Source organism: Nematolebias whitei, chromosome 11 (genome assembly GCF_014905685.2).
Source record: "Nematolebias whitei isolate Nwh7 chromosome 11, NemWhi1, whole genome shotgun sequence".
In the NCBI taxonomy this organism is placed as follows: Eukaryota; Metazoa; Chordata; class Actinopteri; order Cyprinodontiformes; family Rivulidae; genus Nematolebias; species Nematolebias whitei.
The window spans coordinates 21,642,367-21,656,247 of record NC_056508.1 but is presented as its reverse complement, the minus strand read 5'-3'; the positions used below and the strand labels follow the sequence as shown (position 1 = coordinate 21,656,247).

At 38.5% G+C, this 13,881-nt stretch overlaps 1 protein-coding gene across 1 annotated transcript in view; it reads left to right on the top strand.

The window, feature by feature from the left end:
• Positions 1-13,881, top strand: part of scube3 (signal peptide, CUB domain, EGF-like 3) — a 163,736-nt gene that overhangs the window by 40,149 nt on the left and 109,706 nt on the right. Inside the window, exon 2 of the mRNA XM_037684755.1 lies at positions 8,488-8,610. Coding sequence (XP_037540683.1) covers positions 8,488-8,610 — 123 coding nt within the window. The remainder of the gene's footprint in view (positions 1-8,487; positions 8,611-13,881) is intronic.

Below are 13,881 nucleotides of genomic sequence, written 5' to 3'. Positions count from 1 at the left end.
TATATATGTGTATATATATATATATATATATATGTATATATATATATAAAACTTTGTCACTCAAAAACTCTTACTTTATTTTGCTATTTTTATTCTTAAGTAATCTACATGAGATTTCCATGTCATCTTCTCATCAATAATGAAATATATTAATAGTTTTAACTTTAAACACCATGCAGCTGACCTTTGCTGCATGTGTTTCTCTTTTGATACAGCTGGGGGGTGTTGTTTCAGGGACACGTTGACTCAAACTTTTATTTTGCTTCATCTTCTGACTCTCAGCAAATTCTATCGAGTGGAAACTCTTCAGATGGAACAAGTTAGATGTTCCAACTGCTAGTTAGAACGACTCTCCGTCACATTTTGCAGCACACTGAAACCTGCAGTTTATGGGATCTTAGATAGCCGAACCACTTTCACACCACCAAATTAGTCTTTCTTCTCTTATCAATTATGTCATCTGCTTTCTCTTCACTTGTGAAAGCTTGTTCAGTCACATTCTGACGGTCATGCAAACTCATTTTGAAGCGAAAACTTAACGCGTGTTGGAGATTAGCCTAGCCTGCTACCGCTGACTCCTTCAGGACTCGAGTTCTGCGTAACATCTACATCACCACGCACTTACGTAGTTGTGTCGCATCTTTTTCTGTCCGGGTTGAAACTGAAGCGGCCGCTTCAACCCAAACAGAAAAAGAAACGTGTCAGTGAAACGCTGTAATCGTATCGAAATATCGAAAATGTGCTTAAAACTCATATTGTTATTGAATAAAAGTATATTGCGAAATATATCTATATCGAATTATTGTCTAGCTCTAGGTTCAGTTTGTGACAATTCATGTTACCCCTGACTATACTTCCATCCAGCCATCCATCCATCCATCCATCCATCCATCCATCCATCCATTATCTTTTACCCGCTTTTTTCCATTGTAGGTCACGGGGGTCACTGGTGCCCATGTCCAGCAGTCACTGTACGAGAGGCGGGGAACACCCTGGACAGGTCTCCAGTCCATCACAGGGACACAAAGAGACAAACAACTAATCTTTCACTCATTCACACCTAGGGACAGTTTAGAGTTACCAACCAGTCTAACACGCATGTTTTTGTTCTGTGGGAGGACACCGGAGTACCCGGAGAAAACCCACGCATGCACAGAGAGAACATGCAAACTCCACCCATAAAGGTCCCATGGCCAGGATTCAATCTGGTGACCTTCTTGTTGAGAGGTGGCAGCTCTACCAACTGATCCACCAAGCTCACAAATTCAGCTCAAAAACCCCCTCTATATGGTAAAAGAAAGCATTTTGTCATTCGATATGGAAATAAATATGAAAATCTTTAGAAAGGGAGTTGTATCTTATGCCCTAGAAACTAAAGGCCTGCCTAATGAAAATAACACAGAGCACCTCAAATGAACTGTACAAACAGGGCAGACAACTTTCAATCACAAAAACACTGCAAATATAAAATGTTTCAATATATGTGTGAACCAAGTTGCCAAGACTGTTTCATCCACAGTAATAATGTTTAACAACCCTGTTTTACTATTTTATTTCCCTATTCCTCCACACGTCTGCAGGGTGCATCCATGCAGCCTTTATTCTCATCTTTGTACAGCAATAAAAACAATATTTGTGGCCCTCCTGACTGATGTTATGGGAGAGGCATCTATAAACCGTTTAACAGAACTCGTTTAGCTGCTGAAATGGTCATTTATGGTTTTTATTGCAAGTCCTCAAACCTTGAAACGTCTGTATTTCTTGAATTACGTAAGATCCAGAAAGTAGTTTTAGCTGTGTTAAAGTGCCATCTTATAATCTTCAATACTACACTGCAGGTCGAAGCCGTCCCTCCACTATGGTGGCACAGGTAGCCTACAGGTAGACTGTCTAAATATGGGCTTGAAGAGCATGAGAAATGTGCAGGATGCTACATTACAAAGTTGGGTAAGGGCACAGTTCTTCTTTTGTGCAAGGTTACAGTGTATAGACAATACAGTACAGTACAACTTTATTTATGAAGCACTTTAAAAACAACACCGTTGGCCGAAGTTCTGTACACCAACACATACAAGCAAGCATAAAAAAACTATCAAATCAACTGAAACCATAAAAGTAACGAACTGTTAAAATAATAAAACAGCAAACAGTAACAACAAAAAAAAACTAAAAACAGTAAACCAACATGTCAAGCTGAGTCAAAAGCCAAAGAGATATTTTTTTTTCAGAGAAGATTAGACAGTATCTTACCTGTTGCAGATATCTCTTGGACTTGGAGTAACTTCAATTTGAAGATGCAAGGATAAAACCTGACTGGACTGACGAGCTAATAGTCTGAGCATGCCCAGGATCTAAGTGGTTTTCTGCCATCTTACATCAAATCCTACAAATCCAAACTCAAACATTTCAGAGAAGCTCAACATTATGCTTTTGAAATCTTTACGTTTCTGTCAGTTTTACATAGAATGGTTATTTACATGTATTTCAATGGTTATTTACATGTATGTCTATGAATATTTGTTGTAACACTTTGGGTGCAGCTTGGTGCTTGTTCAAATGTTCTGCTGTAATCACAGTTTAAAGTTTTGCATGAACTACTATCAACCTCAAGTCCTTAAGCTCAGTTTCTCCAAAGTGAGATCATTCAAAGAGCCATATAGCAGGTAAGGTATTGGTTGTTCGTCATCTTCCCACTTGAAAACATCTAAACTATAATACTAATGTTGGAGTAAAAGTGGTCAAAACTTCAAGGAAAATAATTTAATTGAATAAACTACATTTGTTTGTTTTTTAGCACAGACATAAATACGGTGTGACATGGGATTACGTTCAAGGTTCAAAGGTCAAGGTTCTTTATTGTCATTCGCATCACGTGGTGCATGAGGTGGAACGAAATTGTGTACACATGGGTCCCACTTTACAATAAGGCTCCCCTTACATAATAAATAGTTTATAGATATGTTATTAATGCCTCTATAAACACTTTATAAACTATTAATAACTGCTCATTGTGCATTAATTAAGGGTGACAGATACAAAACTGACCAGTTTGTTGCCAAATAGTGAGTCAAATCTGTTCACCTATATATTTCATATAGAGTTGATATATTAAACATTTCAGACTAAGTTACTACCTGTAAGCACAATAAGCATTTGCAAACCTATTTTTTAAGCATATAATATTGTACTTTATCACTGCATTACAAGTATCTACAACTCATATTATATCCATATCCATTATACCTATCCAAGGTAGTAACTTAGTCTGAAATATTTAATGTAATAACTGTATAGATGAAATATATAGGTGAACAGATTTGACTCACTAGTTGGCAAGCAGCTGGTCAGTTTAGTCTCTCTGTCACTCTTAATTAATGCATAATAAACAATTATTAATGATTTATAAAGTGTTTATAGAGGACTTAATAATGTATCTTTAAACTATTTATTAGCCATCTATAACAGGAGCCTTATTGTGAAGTGGTACCTCTCTGTAATATTTTTGTATGTTGGTCGTAGTGTTTGGAAAATGTCTTGTTAGATTGTTAACACTCTTCTTATTAAAAGATTAAGCCTTGATTTGGATATTTGATACTTTTTATACAATCAAGTCACAATTTTGTCCTTTTTCTTTTTTATGTTAGATTTTAACAGGTAAACACAAGAATATTGTATCCTTTTTTATTCTAGTTCGGCGTGGCAGTACCTTCACTGATAAATAGTTGCAGTGATGTCATATTTTGGTTTGGTCTATTTGTTCTTGAATTAATAAATAATTTACTTATGTTCAGTAAAAAAAAAAAGAGGAGTTTATACGTCCTGCAGCATCACCGTCATCCTCTCTCCAGCAGCTTCTCTGAGTCGGCTGAAGGTGCTAAGCTCAGAGGTTTAGGTTGGAGGTCATTTCCTCCTGGGATCAAGCAGCTCCTGCAGAGGGATGTGATAAGAGGGAACTTTGAGAGCTATGTAAACCTTGTTAAGCTTCCCTTCTCCTGTGTGCAGGGGGGTAAGCCTGAACACCTGGGTTGGTTATCTGGGATTTGGTGGGATTAGGGGCTCCGTGAAGGAAAACCCGATCATGCTTCTGATTAAACCCATTTCCACCTTTTTTGTCTCTTTACTTTCTCTTTTTTTGTAACTCAAACTGAATCCAGACGTTACTCACTAGTTGCTCTCTGGACTGAATAGTTTTGTCTGAAATCCACTTTTCATGCTTGAGCTGTAGATAAACTCATCTCCATCATGACTTGGAAGTTCCTCTTTGTGTTGTCACCTAAAAAAATATGGCTTCAAAAAGCCTTTTTCAGCATATTTTAGTTGAATCTTCACTCTTTTTGTCAACAGAAATGAATTAAACATTTTTAATTTGTTAACACAAAACCATCTCAACCACCTTTATATAATTTAACTTTTTTTATTTTTACAATCTTAAAAGCTGATAATTCTATTTTCTTTGAGCATCATTGTCAAAACGTCAAATTGTTCACCACATTTTGACAGCTAAGTCTAAACTATTTGGACACCATGAGTGTGAATACAGTCCTTCATGGCTCTGGCATATTTTTTTCTCGCCTGCTTTTATGGCAGTGACAGCAGTGGCGTGATACTGTAGTGTCTTTTCCTGCAATGTTTCCCCTAAGTGTCAGTCTTTGGGGTGCGGGATAATGGTGGTGCTGGTGTAGATTTGCCCAACTGAGTTTTGGTAAATAATTTTAACATTTGACATCAAATGAATAATAAACATCAATAGTACATTTAAATGGGGACTTTTTTCCCCTTTGATAGCTAAAAACAGTCTTTCAGGGTGACTGGTCTTTGGCTGCTTGTTGGGGGGGGGGGGGGGGGGTGATCTTCACTTGGACCCAGAGCAGAAGAACTTATCTGGCTGCCATGGTTACCATGTTCACTGAGAGGATAACCCCCCATCCCCAGCAGACTGAACGCTAACAAAACACACAAGATCTATATTAAAACTTTAGTAGACAGCAACCAGTGTGAATTTTTGATAAATGCTACTTTTATTGAAACTAGACATGACGTGCAGATAATGAATCTGACTGAGGACCAGAGGACATTATGTGCATATATCAGTCAAAACATTTATGTGGTTTTTATGACTTTGTCTAAAATAACTGACGGTTGTGAAAGGAGTAAATGGACTACTTTTAAAGCAGCTTTCTATCTTATCAAGGCACTCAAAGCACTTTACACTACAATCTGTGTCCTCATTTACCCATTCATACAGCACTCTACTAGATCTCTACAAAGCTAACCTGAATCTGTAGAAACAAATCAGAGCTTTAGATCACATTCATACACCGATGGGACACACATCGTAGACAATGAGGGGTTCAGTGTTTTGCTCAGGGACACTTCAGCATGTGACTGCTGGTGGAATCGAACCCCAACTCTTGCAATGGAGGACTACTGCTCTAACCAATAGGAAGCCATCTTTGTGAAGAGAACCTGCCTGTCGTTAAATGAACGGAAGCCTCCGTGCTCGACTGTTCCCCTCTTACAATGCTATCGCATCTCGCAGCCTTCTGTGAATACCAAGGAGCCATCAGGGCTCTGACAGTTAGGGGTGCACTGATAACTTGGCTCCGATTTCCTTAATTTGGGAGATAGGTGATCTGCCAATACTTACATGAGAAACCGATTTTATCAATTGTTTGTAGTTTTAACAACAATTGTCTGAACTTCATTGATATTTCAGAACAGTACCTCATGGCCAGTTAAAACAAGTTTGTATTGTTTCTAGGATATTGTTCAAGGGTATGTTTTTCAATAAAATAAGATTGGAAAATTGAAGGTGCAATGTGACCTTATAACACCTGCCAGTGTCGCTTATAAAACAAAATCGGTATTGACCAAAATCAGAATCAGCAGGTCAGACTTTTTAGTGATCGGTGATATATGATCGGCCAGAAAACTGCAATCGGTGCACCCCTACTAACAATCATTCATTAGGTTGGTCCACTGGTCCTCCTTGATCATGTGAACAGTTAGTTCTGTCTTACACCAGCAAACTGGTTGATCCACTAAGAGCAGGTGCTTGCAGCACTTCAGACTGAAGATCTTTTTGATAAAAGACGAAATGCTTCAACAAAGAATATGTCCAGAGGACCTGACTCAACCTTGATGCATTGCTACGGGTCATGTTTTTGTTTCTGTGTGGATGATTATTTTTCTTGAAACTGTATCATGTGTATGAGATTATTTTTAGAAAGATATCGTAAAACTAAATCGTATTTGCATTTCCCCGTAGACAAGGTCTAAAAATGTTCATAGTATCTTTGACCGTTTGAACGTTGTTTTGCGTTACACAATTAATTATGTAGGAACATGATATTCCTGCTGGAAACTTCCTAGTTTGCACTCGAAGTGCAACAGCTTGCTGCTGCTGCAGCTGTTTATGATTGCAAATGCATTCGTCCCTCGATTATTATGGGGGTTTTGTTCCACATCCCCCACGATAAGTCAAAAACCATAAAGTAGGGATACAGTAGTCCAAGTGCAAGCTCAGTTCAAGTTCAGTAAACTTTGTCATGACATTTGCCAGGCTGCAATTACACTCATCACCTGTTAATTCCAACCTCCCTCCTTAAATAAACTATTTAAATTTAAAAACTGGAACATTTTAATTGTTTATTTAAAATGTTACAGTATTTAAATATAAATTTTAGAGAAGAGAAGTGAAGCAGGACATCAAAGGGATGCCACACTGCTTCAGCTCTGCAGCGCCGAGCAGAAATGTACTTTTTGATCAATTACATTGAAACGACTGAACATAGACGTTCTAAAATAATTAGAAATAACGTAACACTTTTATATTTTGTGATTATGACAATTTTACGATGTGACATACTTTGAATTGTAAGTTGCAAGACAAAAGTTGATCTGTGCATCTGGACAGCAAAGGGTTAACCCTTCACAAAGCTGCAGCAGGAGAAATGTGTGCGTGGCAGAGAAGGCGATCAGCTGATCAGCTGCAGGAGGGAGCTTCCCCTGCACTTGTGGGCTGCACACATGGTACAAAATCATTTAAAATAATTCATTTTCAATAAGCAATCCGTGGGTCATCCATCAATCAGTCAATTGTGTCATGTCCAATCTTACTTTGAAAAACCGCGATATAGCGAATCCGCTAAAAATGAACCGCGAAGAAGAGAGGGACTACTGTATATATATTTTTAAGGCTTAATAAACCCTTCCCACACTTTTGCAATGTTCTAAACTCATAAACCTACATCATTTTAACAACATATGTATATGCACTGCACAGTAGCTACTGCAAAATTTTATATGAGGAACTCACCAGCCATGGTCCGGTTCTGGTCGGGTTCTGATCGGCTCTCTGCAGCCGCTGAGCACCAGACGCTTTTGGAAAGAGCTGGACCTTTGGAGGGCCAGCACAAAACCACACTGATCGAATCCAAATAATTCAAGGTTCCAGGTTCTTTATTGCCATTTGCATCACATGTGGTACATGACGTGGAATGAAATTGTGTACTCAGGGTCCCAGTTACATCCAACAATAGCAAAAATATAAAGTGTAAAGGAAACAGTAGGGATCCAGAGGAATCCAAATGAAAAAAGTCCGGGTGAGCTCTGGAGAAGCCATCAGACCTCCAAGCAATGCCTCCCCGCTTGAGAGGCTTCATGGACCGGCAAGCAGCACTTAGATTGACCGATGAGGCTGTAAGTAGTTCTGGTCCAATTCCTGGTTGGTTCCATACGGCTCTCTGCATCCACTGAGCACCGAAGTCACTATGAGTAAGGACAGACCCTTTTAGTCAGGTTCAAATCACATCAAAACTTTCAGTTCGAATCAGATCAAAACGTTCCCTTTATTTCGGCAGAAAGCAGCGGCAGGAAGCACTGTTGGCTTCTGGGTAGTGTAGTAGTTTTGACAGACCTTACAGTGTAGGCTTATTGAAAGAAAACCACAAAATGTCGGTGCCTGACCAAAGTATTTTTTCGTTAACTTTTTATCTCGTATCGTCCCGATCATGTGAGTAACATTAAAGTTGACAATCGTTGAAGGACCGCAGAAGAGCGAGTCCGCAAATGTTGAACCGTAAAGTAGCGAGGGACTACTGTTCCCACAATTTTCTGTTTAAGTAATTGTGTAGTTCAATGCTGACAAGATGGCTAATGTAAATAATATTGCATTCACAAGAAAGAAATTATTTTTTTCTAGAATTAAATTGTTTTAACGTGGCAGCAATTCTCTTTAGTCTTGGTCTCAATCCGGCTTCTCATCAACTCATCAATCAGGTCAGAATTAAACTGGATTTCTCTAAACTGAGGATGTCCTAACACTGATCTACAACAGGTAGAATATTAGTTGCTCTCAGCCTTTTCCCAGAGCTCCACTTCAAAAGATCTGGACTGTTTATTTAAGATACACTTCAAATGCACAAAGCTCATCCTAAACCATTACTTTTGGGACCTGTACTGACTGTTTTGTCTTCTGTTTTCCAGATGTGGACGAATGTGCGGTGGGGCTTGACAACTGCAGTATCGATGCCATTTGTCAGAACACCCCCAAATCATATAGATGTATCTGCAAGTCAGGCTACAGTGGAGATGGCAATTATTGTGAAGGTAAATTTCTGCTTTCTTATTTCACCTACTAACTTCTGTTTCCCTCTGCGTGAGTGTGTGGGGGGATTTTTATCCTCACTAAGATGCAGTTCCTTCTAACTTCACTTCAGCCCTTACGGCCAGTGACAGGTTTAATAAGAGCTTCTGTCTCCGTTGAAATAACTCATTAGCTTTGCAATTTTCCCTAAAGAGGAAGGAGGGATAAGAGAGAGATCTGCACATGGAGAAAAAGGGGGAAGCCAGGTGCAGAGTGCTCCTTTGTGACAAGATGAAATGAAGCAGTAAATTTCCTACACATGTTTCAGAGGAAAATTAAGATACCGGCTAAAACGGCAGTCTGATTCTTGCCAGGCTGTCAGGTATCTTTCCACAGCCAGGAGCAGACCCTTCAGATCGCTGCAAACAAGTTTGTTTGTGCAACTTCCTTCAAAGCCTCTGTATTGTTATATTCCACCATTTTTATTACTACCAATCTAAAAAAAAAAGTTTTGTAATCTTTTTAATATTTATTTTTATTGCATTATTATTTAATTTACATGGCACCTTTTCATATTCTTCTGCCTGTAAGATAGAAAGATTAGCTTTTTGGAGTCTACTGTAAAACATTTTTAAGGTTTAGTTGGTTACTTCTAATAAAAACAAAATTCAGAACCATTTCTCGAGACAACACAATACCAAATTGTTGGAGTAACTGATGGTAAAAGTAAGGAATAAAATGTTAGGCTGACTTCAGATTCACCTTTCACTGCAATTACAGTATTGAGCTTTTTGCAGCACTAGCTTCGTACCTGTTTGTTTAAAAATATATGCCACACAAGAAAAGTTATTTTTATGAGTCTGCATGCTGAATACTCATTATCACTTTAAAAGTATCTTTAGAGTGTCATGCTTGAACAGAGTGCGGTTTGTCTTTTTATTTTAACAGCTGAGCTGGAGGCTTGGTTCAATCTGATTTGGCTCTTGAAATGTAATTTTAAAAAACAATGTTTGGAAAAAATGTGATGTGAAACAGTCCAACAGTTCCTAAAACTTCTCTGAGGGGTGTCAGCTGGAAAAATCTATAACAATGAACATATTTACAAGATTTTCTTCTATTAGTTCAGATTTTCCAAATTAAGGTATTAGTAAGTGTATCAGTGACTTAATCTCTTAATAACTTAAAATAGCAGTTTATTTGAACACCGTTTATAAAATGATGCCCAACGGTAAATTTCACATGACATGGTTATTTCTGCAAAATTACAATATTCCTGCCAGATGTGTTGCAGGCTGTACAAGAAGGGCTACAGCTAGCTGCTGCTGCTTTTTGTCCCCTTTTGTGGATCGAAAAGAAATAATTGGAAATAGCCTGTGTCTGAAATACCAACTTTCATTTTGGTTTGTGACTGTATCTAAGTATAAGAAAGGTTCCTTTTCAAAATTCTGTTCCATGTCAAAATCCATGATGGTCACCAGCACACACACACACACACACACACACACACATATATATATATATATATATGTATATATATATATATATATAAATAATATGTATTTCGGCCACCCCTATCATTTAGAAAACTATACGTTCTAGTTTTTTTTTTTACTGCATAAAAGTATATGTAGACTGTAAATGAGTCTTACAGGCTAAATGAAAAAATGTAGAAAAAAAATGTAGAAATGTTTCATCTTTCATCCGAAAGACAAAACATTTCTACATTTTTTTGTTGTTGTTTTGCTTTGTTTTGTTTTTTGAATGTCCAGAGGACCAGATTTAACCTTTTTAAATTCACATACATAGAAAAGCCAATTAGTAAAGTTCTCTATCTAAAGAAATAAAGGTCGAATGAAAAAAAAAAATCCTAAAATGATTGGGGTGGCAGGTGGAGTTGCTGAAGATCAATTTCTGGCAGCCAAAGCCACCGTTGGTCACCCACTGGCTCTGCCATTGCACCGAGTGGTAGATAAAATAGCTCCCTTATCTCGCCAGTTTCCATCACTCTACGCAGACAAGAAAACATCCATCTGTTCTACACAGTGTAACTCCTACCCATGAATATTAAACATAATAAAACATTAAGGTTTATGTGCATTCCCTGTTCAGAAAAACACTCATCTTGAAAACTACAAACCTTGACTAGTCAACTCCTTCAGCAATGGGGGACATCGGCATACCACTTGTTGCACTAGCAAATAACCACATAATTCTGTGTACAAATACCCATATAATACAAAACTGTTGGAGATGTTTTTTTTAAAGAGCAGCAATTCATTTTGACCTGGGCCCTGTTTTAACTAATCACTACCTTGTCAAGACAGAATGAAACAATTTCTCCAAAAGTAAGTTGTTCAACAACAGCAGGTAAGACGATAATTACTCATAACCTTTCTATAAAACCCCACTATTAGAGATTGCTGCTATAAAAAGCTGGTGTGTTGCAACAGTAAATGAATAGAAGCATCGTTTTAAAAAAGTGTGAAACAAACATCATTAACAGTATAAGATATTGTTGGGGAAAACAGCCAATGACCTCTCGAACTCTCAAAAAGACATATTTGTTTCAAACTTCATTCTAACCTTGAAGAATCTAACAATCCCTGAATAAAATGATCCAGCTTGAAGGCTGGGTAGTAGAAGTAAACAAGTCATGACTCACAGCATCACCTATCGTCTGCTCAAAGACGCCCCTGTGGTGAAGCATGGAGGTGACACTATCATAATATGGGGATATGTGTATGTATTTTTCTTTGGCCACAGTGAATTAGGTCAGATGTGAAGTTGGCTCGCTGCTTCTTTAGGGAAACTATTCCCAGTGTGCTCCAGACCTCGGAGAGTGCTGTGTGTTTCACTACGTCATTAACTTTTTGCACAAAGGCAAAACGATGTACGATTATGAGGGATGACAGACTGCAGCTAATGCCTGACCTGAACCAACATGTGACTGTCCTGGATACATATAAAAATATTTTAAACGTACAGTTCCAACCTTACAGAGCATGAGGATTGTCTGAAAAGAATAGCATGCATTCAAAATTCATATGAGGTTTTTTTTTGTAATAAAAGGCTAAAGGTTTGGGGGAGTGGTGGTGCAGAAGTTAGAGAATGTGGGCCTGTGATCGCAAGATTGTTGGTTCAACTCCCGGTATCGACAACATCAAAATGTGGGTGGGATTGGTGAAGCACCCACACCTGCCTCCCCCCTCATTTGCCCCACTCTGGGCTCTTGAGCAAGGCCCTTAACCCCCACCTTCTGCTCCCCCGGGTGCCCTAGAAGGCAGCTCTGCTCCACACAGAGCTGTGGTAGCTCGGTGGTCTGTGGTCGTGTCAGGAAGGACATCTGGCATAAAAATAATTGCCAGGTCTCCGTGTGACTTAGTTCTCTGTGGCGACCCCTGAAGAATAGAGAAGCCAAAGAAGAAGAAAAAAAAGGCTAAAGGTTGTAAATAAAAAGGTGTTTGAGCTTTGTGTTGTGTACAGGTTCAAGATGACCATCTTTGTGGTGTTTTAGTTAAAAAAAAATATGCGCTAGAAATTACTATTTGTGCATCTATTATGGAGTGAGAGTCTGATCTGTGCATGTTGGCAATAAATAAAAAAAATCTGTTAAATATTAGACATGATTATCCACAAATTCAAAGTTAAAGTTGATTCTGTGGTGTAACGAGTGAGCGGGACGTGAACGAGCAGAGAGCAGAGTGTGTTGAAGTTGCTGTCAGTCTAATTAAACCCTGAGAGAAACAGCTTCAAAGAGGAGCTGATCGATGGAGATTATCCGTCATAAACGAACCCGTAGGAGCCGAATGGAAACTTGCGCTCTGTGTTCTCAGTCTGTCTGGGCCTCCTCACTGTGGGCCCCCTCAACAATCACCGTAACCCTAAAGTATACCTCCACAGAATGAGCCCCAACAATCTGAAGTCTCCTCTTTTTCATTCATCGCCTCACTTCTTCAGTTTTTGGTTTTGATTAACATCTAATGGCTGAAAGTTGCATTTTATAGCAACTAACAGTTTGTTTATGTGTCAGTGTTGTAAACTATTGTTAAAGATTCCTTTAGGACTACTCACACGCATGAAATAATTTGTTTTACTTTAATAGCCTAATTTCTTTTAGCCTTTTCCAAGTGAATGTTTTGTATAAACAGCTGCATATTTTGCCACTGACTCTCTTGCCAGAGTCATGGTAGAGAGAGTTTTATTGTCCTGCACTGAACAAAACTCTGTTGACACTTGTACAAAGTATGTTCTGCCAAAAATACAATTCAAAGGGGGCGGACAAAGCAATGTGTTGGCTGAATCTAGTCCAATCTTTTAAATGTGACATAAACCTTTGACTATAAAACAAAACAAATTCTGCGAGACTCTGGCTTTAACCACGTTACATCAATTTCAGGTGAATTATCTAATCACCAAGGCACTTTCATCCTCTGAAGGAGTGAAATCAAAGGTCCTCGAAGCGCTTTTAAACTTTAACAGCCTGCACATAATTTAACAGAATACTTGGAAAATATAAAAGCTGGAAAACAAACTCTGGCAGAAACTCAAAATCTACACACTTGAACATTTTCCCCACTGGAATTAATAAAGCATCTTTCTACCGTATTTTCCGCCGTACCCGTCGCATCGCCCTATAAGTCGCATCAGTCCATATTTGTCTAATAAAGTGGAAAAATCCATAAATATGTCGCTTCGTCATATACGTCGCATCTATTATTCGTCACCGCTGACAACCAGGAAATGTGGGCCGGTGTTGTGCCAAAAAAGCTATTGGCTGCCAAATGGCGGCCGCGGGAGGACTTTAACAAGAATTTATCGAGATTTACACTTAAATTATTTGTTTGCTCGAAATAATAGTAAAGGTGTGTCTTAGTCTAACTTTTCCTTAATAAATGCACTTTGACGGTCAAATCAGCTGCATTTCAAAACCCAATTCGCGGAAGCGGCGGGGGACGCGCTGAGGCACGAGCCTCCGCAGTTCTTCGAAATTGAGCAAGACAAACACCTAAAAACAACTGTTTGCTCGAAACTATAGTAAAGGTGTGTCTCAGTTACTTTAACGGTCAAATCAGCTGTCGAATTATGTCATTATCGACTGAAATTAAGAAATATATTGTGATAAAAGTTTTGGCCATATTGTCCAGTCCTACCTACCTACTTGCCATCCATCCATCCATCCATCCATCCATCCATCCATCCATCCATCCATCCATCCATCCATCCATCCATCCATCCATCCATCCATCTATCCATCTATCCATCTATCCATCTATCTATCTATCTATCTATCTATC